A 12,969-nucleotide genomic window follows, 5' to 3' on the forward strand; every position below is an offset into this window, starting at 1 on the left:
TTATTTTTTCTCAGCCAGCCTGGTCAAATTATGGTGGGGCAGGGAGGGGGATGCTGTTTTTGTTGATTTATATGTAAATTCTCCCTGGAGAGATACTAGAGTTATTCAAAGGAAAGGTCGGGTGCTGTGTCTTTTGTGCTTAATTGCTGCCTAAACTCCTTCTCTGAACAGGATGAAACTGACTCCAAGACAGCCTCCCCATGGAAGGTAAGAGCTCCTTTGCAAATTATTGTTTCCAAGGGTTTTGCAAGAGCACAACAATATTTTATGTCCCTTTCTGTGTGCCTTTTTCTTGTCTTGAGGCTTTGGTCATTTCTGGACTTATTTGGGCTGGTTTTTTTCCGACCGTTTATTACCCACATCGGTGCCAGAGTATACCTTTCAGCGGGCGCTGCGTCATTGGGCGTGGCCCCACCAGTAGGATCGTAGTCCAAAAGTAGATGACATAAACATGAAAACAACTGAGAGTGTGAAGGAGAGGAGACCTTCCCTTCGTCATCTGCCTAACCTCTTTCTCCTGTGGCCTAAGAAAGGTTTCAAAGAAGATACCAAATCCAGAGGACAAACGTAAAGGAGGAAGAAGAGATATTTGCCAACTGCAGTAGACATTATACCAAGTGTGCTTAGAAGAATGAGCATAGTTCTGGCCAGGAATACAGGGGAGAAGGTTTTATGTGATGTATTTATAGCAATGATTATGGCACTAGTTGCTGTGTCTAAATTCTAGCTTCTTCCCTCCTGACCTAGCTCTTCGTAATATACCACTTGAGTTACAGGCAAGTTAGATTGCAGATTTCTACTTTATAAAAGTACGTCTTCCTGGAACATGAAAAACTCATGAAAACCTAAAAACAAAAAGGCTCCTACCACCGATCCTCCTATATTCACCTTTTTACCCACTCGGTTGTCTTGTCTCACCTGTCTTAAGCACCTATGCTGGAAGGGGTGTGTTTCTTTCGGCCTTCTCATTAAATAGGCTCCAAACGGGGGGGGGGGAGGGGGGCAGAGGTGCATTTTTCTTTTGATTCCACTTTCTCTCCTTTTCTTAATCGTAATTTTTCTCGTGTAGCAAAATTTGATCATCGGTGTTGTGAATGGGTGACAACTTTACTTATTTGTACCTCTCAGCAGAGTTTTTCTGGTAGCATAAGTATTCTTTCAGAAATGTATTCTAGGGCTGGCCCGTGGCTTGAGAAGAAAGTTAATTCACTGGTTTTTCCTCTGCTGAATGTGTTGCCTTTCCTTAAATGAGATACTGTTAAAAAGAAAGCAGTTCAATAACCATAATAAGAAATGAAATTGAATATTAGTGCACTTGACTTTAAATAAACAATCTCACCTTTTTCACAACGGGTTTGCTGCCAAAACATAGGTGAGTTTTTGGTGGGGAAAAAAAAATCTCAGCTGCCAACATTTGTTAAATTGAGTATGTTTTCTGTAGTGCACTTGACTTTAAATAAACAATCTCACCTTTTTCACAACGGGTTTGCTGCCAAAACAAGGTGAGCTTTTGGTGGGGAAAAAAAAATCTCAGCTGCCAACATTTGTTAAATTGAGTATGTTTTCTGGAGTGTTCTCCTATAGTATGGGCAAGAAAAACACACTAATCAGTCTTTGAACTTTTTTTCTGTCGAACCAGCTATTACAAATGTGGTTTTCACCACTCCCTTTTCACTCTTTTATCAAGTAAAATTAATAATTGAGCTGGAGGTAATTGTGCATTTCGTGTGACTATATAGTGGTTATATTTATTATTGCCTCTGCTCAGAATGTTGATAGAATCCCTTTAAAGTAATTTTGGTTGACCTGTGAGACCTAATTAATGGCACTTGCAGTTCAGTCCTCTGTTTCTTAATTGGCAAATACTTGATTAGTTTTGCCCTTCTGCTTTCTTCCCCTGCATAGTCTGCTCGTCTGATGGTTCATACCGTGGCCACCTTTAATTCCATCAAGGTAAGAAACAGTGATCAGCTCCCCTGGTTTCTTTGGTTTTCTTCCCTGTCTTCCTTGCCCGTCTATAGTGGAGCTCTTTTGCCCATCAGTCAGATGAGCTGTGACATGTCTCACTTTCCTGGGTCCAAGAGTGTCCTGGGCAGACATCAGCCCATGGCTGGGCTGGCTTTCCTGGTCTAGAGCTTGCCAGCTCTCAGCAGTGGAGCAGGCCTTGCCTGCAGTCACCAATAGGGCAGGAGCTGTGAGGTGCACGCCTCAGGGAAACTGCGAATGCCTTTCTCGCCACCTCTGGTACCTGGTGCACCACTCCTCTCTTCCCAGGCCTGCTCTGGCCTGAGGATGCAGCTGGACAGGTATTGGAGGCAGTAGACTCCTTGGGACTTATCCCTGCAGCAGTTGTGTATGAGGCAGTTGCTGTGTGCCAGGCGCCAGGCGAGGAGTGGGAGTGAGGTAGAGTTAGCTGCGTCTTTCCTGCTGCTTCAAAGGCGATTCATAGGCCAGGTGTTTGTGGTGTCTTTAAGCCATTGCATACGGCTAGTTTTGGCTTGGTTTTGGCTTTCTGGAGTCTTGTGTCGTATGGTAATTTTTTCAACTAGGAGGGTGGAAACAGGAAATTATATGTTCCCTAACATTTCCTTCAAGATAAGCCATTGTCCCAAAGTCTGGTTGTGGCATCCCAGAAGAGGGGTTGATGCAGCACTGAGCTGAGTTGTCCTCCCGCAGGAGCTGAATGAGCGGTGGCGGTCTCTGCAGCAGCTGGCTGAGGAACGGAGCCAGCTCTTGGGCAGCGCCCATGAAGTGCAGAGGTTCCACAGGTGAGGGGCCCAGCACTGGTGACTATCCAGTTTACACTGACAGCCTCCAAACTTGCTCACTGAGATCTCAGAGGAATGGCTGAATTTTGTTGCTATTTGTGCTCTGGCACCTACAAACATATCTGACTCAGGGTAGATGCTCAGTAATTATTGCTGAGTGAGTGAATGTGTGTACTTTTGCTTGTCAGAGCTGTTCGTGGTAGCCACTGACAAATGTACAAATACTAGCTGAATCGATTTTTCCTGCGTTTGTCCTGAAATCAAGGCAACTGTACTTGGCATGTATTAACCCAAATGCGTGTCTCATCCCTAGAGATGCTGATGAAACCAAAGAATGGATAGAAGAGAAGAATCAGGCTCTAAACACAGACAATTATGGCCATGATCTGGCCAGTGTCCAGGCCCTGCAGCGTAAGCATGAGGGTTTCGAGAGGGACCTCGCCGCTCTCGGCGACAAGGTGAGAGGATGTGAAGTCATTTCTGATGTGTTTGATCAGGGCAGAGCAAGGGCATACGTGCTGCAGAGCTCCCTTGCTTTGTGCCTTCTCACCACTTTCTTCCGGTAGGTCAATTCCCTCGGGGAAACAGCAGAGCGCCTGATCCAGTCCCATCCTGAGTCAGCGGAGGATCTGCAGGAAAAATGCACTGAGTTAAACCAGGCCTGGAACAGCCTGGGAAAACGCGCAGACCGCCGCAAGGCCAAGCTGGGTGACTCCCACGACCTGCAGCGCTTCCTTAGCGATTTCCGGTAAAAAGCAAAGTGTGGACTCAGCTCTAGAGCATAGAACTTTCTTTGTAGTGGTCATTTTTATTATGAAACTAATACATGCTCAATGTAAAATATTCAAACTACTGAGTGCCAGAAAGTCCAGGATCAGTCTCTACTTCCCTTTCTGAATATATGTCCACACTCTCACGCCCGCACACACCCCCTCCCCCGTGGTATTATATTTTTTCCTTAGTCTTTTCCAACAACTTTTGATTTAGAAGAGTTTCAAGGCCACAGGGAAGGTGAAAGAATAACAGTAAGCATCCATGTGACACCTTCACCTCCAGTCACCACTTAACTTTTGTGACGTTTACTTTATCTCTAAATACTTAATTTTGTTTTTCTGAGCCACATGAAAGTAGGTTGCAGAAACATGGCATTTAACCTCTAAAGACTTCAGCATATATCTCCTCAGAATAAGGACATTTTCCTGCATAATTACATTTCCCTTATCACACCCAAGAAATCTAACACTAACAGTATTTTAGTCCTTTTTTGGTTTTTTCCTGTTGTCTCAAATATGTATTTTATAACTAGGACTTATTGATCCAGGATTCAGTCATGGATGACCTGCATTTGGTAGTCTTGTCTTAGTCTCCTTTAATCTAGAACAAATCCCTCCATCCTCTGTTTTTCGTCTTTCATGACATTAACATTTTTGGAGTGTCCAGGTCAGTTGTCTCGTAGAATGTCCCGTGATCTGATGCCTCAGTCTTTTTGATGGCAGCGTAGCATTCCACTAAATGGGTGATTTATACCTTGTTTAATAGTACCCATTTAGGACAGGCATTTCTTTTTTAAATTTTTGTGCTCTTTAATAATATTCTTCGTACACACACTTGCACACTTAAACCTTTTTATGTTACCTTGGGCATCTCCTCTGCTTGGATATGAGTCAGCAGATGATGCACCTTCCCTTCGTGGGCCTCTGGTAGGAGGTCCAAGTTGTTTGTGAAGGGGATTTTTGGCAGAGGGCCAGTATGGGGATCTGAGCCCTTGACCTTGGTATTATCGGTACCACGCTCTCCCAGGTGAGCCACCAGCCAGCCCCCCAAGTTGTTTTTTCTTTTGAGGTGAAGGTCACATAACATACAATATACTATGTTATTTTGTGTTGTTTATTTATTTACTTGGCAGTTGGCTGGTATCGGGATCCAAACACTTGATCTTGGTGTTGTAACCAACTGAACTAACTGGCCAGCCCCACAATTAACCATTTGAAAGTGTGTAGTTAAATGGCTTTTAATGTATTCACAGTGTTATGCAACCACCACCTCTCTAGTCTTAAATTTTCTTCATCACCGTAGAATAATACCCCTTAACTAATCACTCCCCATTCCCTTCTTCCCCCAGCCCTTAGTAACCACTCATCAGGTTTCTATCTCTATGGATATATCTTATAAAAGGAATCATATGATATGTGACCTTACACACTCGTGTTTTATCTTGTTTGCAGCTGGCCGGTGTAGGAATCCGAACCCATGACCTTGAGATTATAAGGCTGCACTCTAACCAACTGAGCTAACCGGCCAGCCTTACACTCATTTTTATTAACTCTTACTTAGACATCTGTGACAAGGTGGATTAAATGATGCATAGGCCTAGGGCTTCAAGGCTTAATCCTTAAGAAAGGATTTTTCATTCTGAGCTATCAGATTTAACCATAGCTATTGCCTCTGTTAGAACCTGTTATTCCATAGGGTGAAAGATCTTAGTTATGAATCTATTTATTTTTCCTCTGAAGTATTCTACCTTTTTTGTTTTAATATCTCAAAAAGAAGAACAAGAGGCTTTGAAAAACTGCCCAGAGACCCAGCCCCATTCAACAGATTAACTAGATTAACCCAAAATAACCTTCTGAGGCAAGAATTATGTAGTTCTGTTTTCCTGGGCAGAAGGCCTGCTTGCCAGATAATGTAATAGCTGTTCCTCTGTGGATCTTGTTTCTAGCGACCTCATGTCTTGGATCAATGGAATACGGGGGTTGGTGTCCTCAGATGAGCTAGCCAAGGATGTCACCGGAGCTGAAGCTTTGCTGGAGCGACACCAGGTGGGTAGACCTGCTGCTGAGCAGCAGAAATGTGGCTTTTGCTGGGCCATGGGGTCCTCGACCCCCACTCTTCATTGTGAGTCGGTCATTGACATTAGAGTGGGCATCTGTTGCCAGTTACCTAATCCCCCCCTCCTTTTGGCAGGAACACCGGACAGAAATTGATGCCAGGGCTGGCACTTTCCAGGCATTTGAGCAGTTTGGGCAGCAGCTGTTGGCTCATGGGCACTATGCCAGCCCAGAGATCAAGGAGAAACTAGATATTCTTGATCAGGAGCGTACAGATCTGGAGAAAGCCTGGGTTCAACGCAGGATGATGCTGGATCATTGCCTTGAATTGCAGGTAGGTGTGCTCTGGGTTTCTGACCAGGTATTGCCTTGCCAAATGCCCCACCATCTCAGCTGCTTCTCCCCTTTAGCTGTTCCATCGGGACTGTGAGCAAGCCGAGAACTGGATGGCTGCCCGGGAGGCCTTCTTGAACACCGAAGACAAAGGAGACTCTCTGGACAGTGTGGAGGCTCTGATCAAAAAACATGAAGACTTCGATAAAGCAATTAATGTTCAGGTGAGGCCTCTGTACCATGGAGTCTGAATCGGGATGTTTTTCCTGATTGACATCTCCTCTATTTGTCAGCTTATTCTCCTTTTCTCTCTCAATGATTAGAATAAAAAATAGTTATTTACTTGATTATCTCAGCTAGAGAGCTTTGGCAGCTTCCTTAAATAAAATACTTGGTATGGAATACAAAAAGTAAGAAATATGATCATTGTTTTATCTGTAAGGAAAACCTGTATAGTCTGGGGAAAATGATGTGTACATAAAGAATAATTTTTAACAAAGTTTGTAAATACACATGCTGCATTTCTGAGGTTTTTATAACGGGGATGCTACAAGAAAAATTATTTTATTATGAAAGGCAGGAAAAATTTGTGGGCGGGTAAGGGAATGCATGAACATAAACAAAAAGAAAGATAGAAAACTTTTTGATTTCTGAACCATTTAGTTGAAAATCTGACAACCTTTTCCTATTATTAAGCCTAATTTTTTGCATGATATCTACTGATGTAGTGCTTACCCCACCCTAGTGTGATCTGGAATCTTGAGTAAAACTCTATGCTAGTAATGATGGAAATCAAGCTTTCTTCTGGCTTTTTACACTACGGCTTCTAAAGTGTCAGTGTACTCTGATCCTGTCACCAGCTAGTTCTCAGTCACCCTACATAACCATTCTCTTCTCAAGACCAGCAGTCTAGGCAAGGCACAGGCCCACCTTGACCCCACGCCTTTATTTGTCTACAGGAAGAGAAAATTGCTGCTCTGCAGTCCTTTGCCGACCAGCTCATTGCTGCTGACCATTATGCCAAAGGAGACATTGCTAGTCGGCGCAATGAGGTCTTGGACAGGTGGGTGTCCCATGGCACTGGCATACTCACCAGCTCTTAGAGGAGGCATCCCCTCACGTGAGCCCTGGTCTGCTACGTCCTCCAGCTTCCTCCTCCATGGTGGTGCATTCATATTTGATCTCATGGTTTTGCTTTCTCAGGTGGCGACGTCTGAAAGCACAGATGATTGAGAAAAGATCAAAGCTAGGAGAATCTCAAACCCTCCAGCAGTTCAGCCGGGATGTGGATGAGATTGAGGCTTGGATCAGTGAAAAATTACAGACAGCTAGTGATGAGTCGTATAAGGATCCCACCAACATCCAGGTGAGCTGAACTGATTGGGTAGTTGTCTTGAAGTAGCCCTGTGTTATTGAGCAGATTTTGTTAAATAAGGGATCTTTAAAAAGGATGTACCTATATAAAACAATTTCTTTGCACCCATGGTGAAGCCAATGAAAAATATTTTAATAAGCTGAGCCAGTGGAAAAGCCCCACTAAATTGCCAAAGCCATTTAAAAGCTGCCTTTCTCTTTTGCTATATTGAAACCATATCTGCTATTAAAAAGTCTAGAGAATCCCCCTTCTATTTACTGTTCCCAATGCTCAGCTTCCCAGGGGAAGTGTGACAGCAGAACGAGTTTCTGTTTAACAGTTGACATGTATATCACATCAGTGTACTGAACTCTTGTTTTTTTAATCTGTTTTTGTAGCTTTCCAAGCTGCTGGTAAGTTTTTTATTTTTTTAAGAGCTGTGGTTCAGTGAACTCCAGTATTTGTGGTGTTCTGTGTAGATTATTGTTGTTGTAGTCACACGCAGTCTGCTGGTGTCTCTCCATCCATCCTTTTCATCGCTAATCAATCATCACTCTCCATTCAAGTGTCCCTGTGGGATGTGGCTTTCTTTGTTGCAATTATCCTGCAACCCCTCGCGCCCCTCCCCCCCGATTTATCACTTAGCCAAGTTCTGTGCAATGTTTGATTTGAGGGGCACTAGCTTACTGCTTTCTTTCAAGGCGTGCTTCCTTTTGGAAGTGGAATCCTCAGCTTTTTCTGTTTAGACTTTGGCTCAGTCTAGCTGAGCCCGGTGTGAGAGTGTCGATGCACACCAAGTCTGGCACCCACAGGTGCTGGTCCCTTGAGAGGAACAGCTAGAGAAGAACTGTGTGGAGGCCAATGATCTGCTTCCAAATCTAAGAGGAATGGGGGATTGGAGATTTCTCAGTCAGTCGATGCACACCAAGTCTGGCACCCACAGGTGCTGGTCCCTTGAGAGGAACAGCTAGAGAACTGTGTGGAGGCCAATGATCTGCTTCCAAATCTAAGAGGAGTGGGGGATTGGAGATTTTTCAGTCTACATGTAGGTTTAAAGTTTCTTAAATGGATGGAAGAAATGAAGATATAGAAGAGAACAAATGGGCTTTGAACCAAAGAGTGATCAGTACAAGAAACGGAAGGGGGGAATTGGACGTTTGTCTGGATTTGTGGATATTTGAGGCCCTTTTTGTTCTTGCCTTTTGGAGTGGGGGGTTGGAGGACGTAAGAAGGACACCTCAAGTGAGTGTGGTCCTGAGCCAGCCCAACAGCTTCATCCTTTGACAGTTGCTGCCTCTGAAATGAAACATTTGATGCATAATTTTTCCCCAGTTGTACTGCTTTTTTTCTTTTAGTTTTTTTCCCTAAATGGTATTGTCCCCTGAGACCCTGCATTTCCTACCCAGCCAAGTGTTTTTCCCAGAATTGTGCCACAGCTGCTATGTCCTTGCAATTGTCTCTTGCAGTGTTTCACCCGTTGTGTCTTTATGAATTTTTAAAAACCATATTAGTCGCCCAGCATCAGGAGCCCATCATTCTCCTAGCCCTCTCTGTTCCTAGCAGAAAGAAATTCCTATTTGTAGTCAAGACTGGGTTTTGACCGTATGTATCCCTGTGTTTTGATTAATGACAACTACCACATGATACACCAACAAAGCCAAAGTCTAGCAGCTGTAGATTTTTCCTCTGTCAACAGAGGGATAAGACTGACCATCAGATATAGCTTTATGGTGATTAAAGCCTTAAATGATGAAATATCCATATGCGTGTTATTTGTTAGAGCTTCTGTTCAATAAGGAGAAAGCCATGAAATTGACATACAAATAGATTCAAAACAAATTAAAGGTCAAGGATTCAGATCCCTGTATAGGCCAGCTGCCAAAGAAAAAGAAACACTTGGGAGCGCGGTGGCGCTCCCGCCGAGGGTTCGGATCCCACATACAGACCGGTTCCCGCTCACTGGCTGGGCGAGGTGTGGGGGCAACGTCGAGGGTTGCGATCCCATTGCCGGTCCCGGTCCAGTACGGGCACGACACTGAGGGTTGTGATCCGTTGCCGGACACGAAAAAAGGAAAAAAAAAAAAAAAATTTGTAATTGAGAAGTATTCGACTGTCCGAACAAGGACCTGGAATAACAACTGGGCATCCTGGGCTTTCTAGAACGCTAAGTGTGCACCATACAGTATTTCTCTTTTATGTTTTCACTGCCAGGTGGAAGCCCTGCTGGCATCTGAAGATTACGGCAAAGACCTGGCTTCTGTGAACAACCTGCTGAAGAAGCATCAGCTGCTGGAGGCGGATATATCTGCCCATGAGGTAAGCAGAGGGAGGCAGGCCAGGCCCAAGGCATCTGGGGCTCAGCTTGCGTGAGGGGGACTAGCATGTTTGTGGAAGGAGAGCGATGTCCGACACCAAAGCAACGGTTCTCAAACGTTGTGGTCTCTGGGCAATTATACTCATAACAGTTATTGAGGGCCCATAAGAGGTTTTTTTTAGGCAGGTTTTATCTATTAGTATTCACCATTATTGAAAATTGAATACATTTTTAAAGTTAAATTTTAAAAAGGCAATCTCAAGGTGTTACATACTATGCGATTCTATTTGTATCGCACTCTTGAAACACCAAAATTATAGAGATGGAAAACAGTTTAGTGGTTGCCATGGGTTAGGGGTGGGGTGCAGCTATAAGAGGTAGCACCAGGGAGCTCCTTTGTGCTAATGGAACAATTCTGTATCTTAATTTTGGTGGTGGTCGGATGAATCTACACACATGATGAAATTTCATGGAACCGCATATACTCACAGACACACACAAACGAGTGCATATAAAAATTGGTGAAATCTGAATAAGGTTTGTGGACTGTACCCATGTCAGTTTCCTGGTTTTGATATGGTACTATAGTTATGAAAGGTGTTGCTATCGGAGGAAGCTGGGCGAAGGATGCAGAGAAACTTACTATTTTTATGACATCTTGTGAATTAATAATTATTTCAAAATAAACAATTGAGGTTAAAATTGAGAAATTTGAATATCCATTAACTCTCTTCAAATAATAGTAAGCCCATTAAACAACATTTTTTTACTGCAAGTGGATGGCAGTGAGGAATCGATTTCTGCAAGTTCAGTTTGTCACTCCCTTGATTTGAGGGAGGCACCAGCATTTCCCCTTCCCCCCATTGCTTTTGCACCAGCAGTGCAAATGTTCACACTTTTAAAAAGGCAAATCGTGTCTTAATGTTGTTATGAAAATAATTTTGACTTCATAGAAGGCCAGGGGTTCACATACCACACTTTGAGAATATCAACACTCCACACCTAAGTAATTCCTGAGTTTTTACTTTCAAGCAGATATTCATGGGAGACCCAGATTTCTGAACCTTCCCTTTGTGTCCCCTGCCCCAGGATCGCCTGAAGGACTTGAACAGCCAGGCAGACAGCCTGATGACCAGCAGTGCCTTCGACACCTCCCAAGTAAAGGACAAGCGGGACACCATCAATGGGCGCTTCCAGAAGATCAAGAGCATGGCGGCCTCCCGGCGAGCCAAGCTGAATGAGTCTCATCGCCTGCACCAGTTCTTCCGGGACATGGATGATGAGGAGTCCTGGATCAAGTATGTGTTCTGGATGTCCTAGAAAGCCCCTCAGGCCTTTAATAGCAAGTGATGGGAACCACAGAGTGACTGGAGAGGCGGGAGCTTTCAGTCTTTCCTGGACTGTGGTGGTGAGACAGGGAAAGGGCACAGGCTTGGAAATCCTGCACGGCTGGGGTCCTGGCTCCACTGCACACTGGACTGGGATGCCTCAGTTCTTCTGCTGTGCTGTGTACAGTGATAACGGTCAGTGCTGTCCCCACGATGGTAGTGATCTGCGATGGTTACACTAGACCCTGCCCCTTAGTTCCTAGGAAAGATTAGTGAGTTTGTGTCTGGTCTCCTGGGAAAGATCACTTCCTCAAGGAAGGAGACTTTTTTTTTTTAAATCTCCCTCTGCCCCCCAAAATGTCAGTCTGTCCTTTCTGATCGATGTTGCACATAAACAGACCACTTTTAAGGACAAAATCCTGTCTTAATTATCACTTCCGTAATACCTTAAAAAATTACTTACAGAAATATCTTTATATGTTTAGATATATGGGCTATCTATGAGTATGTGGGTGTCATACAGCAACACCAGCCATGCTCTGCTGTCAGTGTGTTCCCAACTCTCTGCAGCATCTAGACACAGCAGGTGCTTACAGATACTTATCTGGACAGAGTGAGTCTTGGACACTGTTCATTTGGGAAATAGAGGTTTTTGTGTTCGAGGAAACTGGCAGGGATTTTCGTGGAGAGATTGGTAGACATAGGTGAGAACATCATGGCTCTGTAGTTGACCTGACATCCCCTTGTGAAAACGAGGAGGTGCAGACACTGACCGCACTGTGCTGCTGACCAGGGAGAAGAAGCTTCTGGTGAGCTCCGAGGACTACGGCCGGGACTTAACAGGTGTTCAGAACCTGAGGAAGAAGCACAAACGGCTGGAGGCAGAGCTGGCTGCACATGAGCCAGCCATCCAGGTGGGGGCGTCTTCTTGCCCAGAGGGCAGAGGGGTTGGATAGGGCCCAGGGTACAGACAAAAAATTCCTTTGCTCTGGTTTATTTCACTGAGGTCTCTACAGCGTGTGTGAGCCCTCAGCCCAAACCAGGAAGGGAAGTTCTAAATTTGATGTTGAGGCCTTTGCCTGGGAATCCCAAGACTGAAGCACCTAGAAGCAGCCACCACAGAACTGTCTGCTGCTAATAAGATCGTTCTTGCCTGTCAGGGTGTCCTGGATACAGGAAAGAAGCTGTCCGACGACAACACCATTGGGAAGGAGGAGATCCAGCAGCGCCTGGCACAGTTTGTGGAGCACTGGAAGGAGCTGAAGCAGCTGGCGGCTGCCCGGTGCGTGGCCAGAGGAAGGAGCATATTGTCCTGCTCCGGGGCACAGTGGGGAGGCCGACACTGGGCCGCTCAGAGCCTCGGCCTTCCTGCCAGCTCCTGGGCCTTTCTCGTGAGCACACGAGTGCCACATTCGGCTTGCTCCAGAGCCACCTCCCATGTGGCTCCATGCTGAACTGGTCCTGTTACGTGAGCCTGGACCCAGCGTATGGTTCCAGAATGTCATGTCTAAAGAATACTCTCCCTACTTTATATTACATAGAAGGCTTCCCTGGCCCACTTATATCCCACCCTCTGTGGAGTTTTAAGCATATGTTAACTATCAGAATCAAAGTTGGAGAAGATTATAGCTGATTTTTTTCCTGTCTCCTGTACTTAGGGGTCAGCGGCTAGAAGAGCGAACCTGTGGCCTTGGTGTTATCAGCACCTCATTCTCCCGAGTGAGCCACGAGCCAGCCCTTAACATATCTTTTTAGAGACTCAATTCAGCCCATAACATACTCCCTAAATTGCTTTGTAACAAACCACCTAAAACTTAGTTTTAGAAACAACCACCACTTCTTATGTGCCATCATTCTGTGACTCGGCAACATTGCCTTGGCTGCTTCATGTAGCTGCCTTCAGGTGGAGGGCGGCTGGGCCAGGACATCTCCATTCCCCTCCTTGTGGCCTCTCACCTTCCAGGAGGCTAGCCAGCTCCCTTTGGCCTCGTTCACAGGGAAAGGCAGCTGCAGGTGTCTGACACCTCACACGTCATCCTCTCAC

The 12,969-nt window shown here is 45.0% G+C and overlaps 1 protein-coding gene across 1 annotated transcript in view; it reads left to right on the top strand.

Moving 5' to 3' along the window:
• SPTAN1 (spectrin, alpha, non-erythrocytic 1) overlaps positions 1-12,969 on the top strand; it is a 64,438-nt gene that overhangs the window by 39,219 nt on the left and 12,250 nt on the right. Inside the window, exons 26-40 of the mRNA XM_008579624.1 lie at positions 172-207; positions 1,906-1,953; positions 2,677-2,768; positions 3,082-3,226; positions 3,335-3,516; positions 5,488-5,587; positions 5,733-5,930; positions 6,007-6,153; positions 6,889-6,992; positions 7,133-7,295; positions 9,444-9,599; positions 10,687-10,895; positions 11,719-11,839; positions 12,086-12,207; positions 12,584-12,609. Coding sequence (XP_008577846.1) covers positions 172-207; positions 1,906-1,953; positions 2,677-2,768; positions 3,082-3,226; positions 3,335-3,516; positions 5,488-5,587; positions 5,733-5,930; positions 6,007-6,153; positions 6,889-6,992; positions 7,133-7,295; positions 9,444-9,599; positions 10,687-10,895; positions 11,719-11,839; positions 12,086-12,207; positions 12,584-12,609 — 1,849 coding nt within the window. The remainder of the gene's footprint in view (positions 1-171; positions 208-1,905; positions 1,954-2,676; positions 2,769-3,081; positions 3,227-3,334; positions 3,517-5,487; positions 5,588-5,732; positions 5,931-6,006; positions 6,154-6,888; positions 6,993-7,132; positions 7,296-9,443; positions 9,600-10,686; positions 10,896-11,718; positions 11,840-12,085; positions 12,208-12,583; positions 12,610-12,969) is intronic.

The sequence above is a fragment of the Galeopterus variegatus genome, unplaced genomic scaffold (genome assembly GCF_000696425.1).
Source record: "Galeopterus variegatus unplaced genomic scaffold, G_variegatus-3.0.2 Scaffold80, whole genome shotgun sequence".
In the NCBI taxonomy this organism is placed as follows: domain Eukaryota; kingdom Metazoa; phylum Chordata; class Mammalia; order Dermoptera; family Cynocephalidae; genus Galeopterus; species Galeopterus variegatus.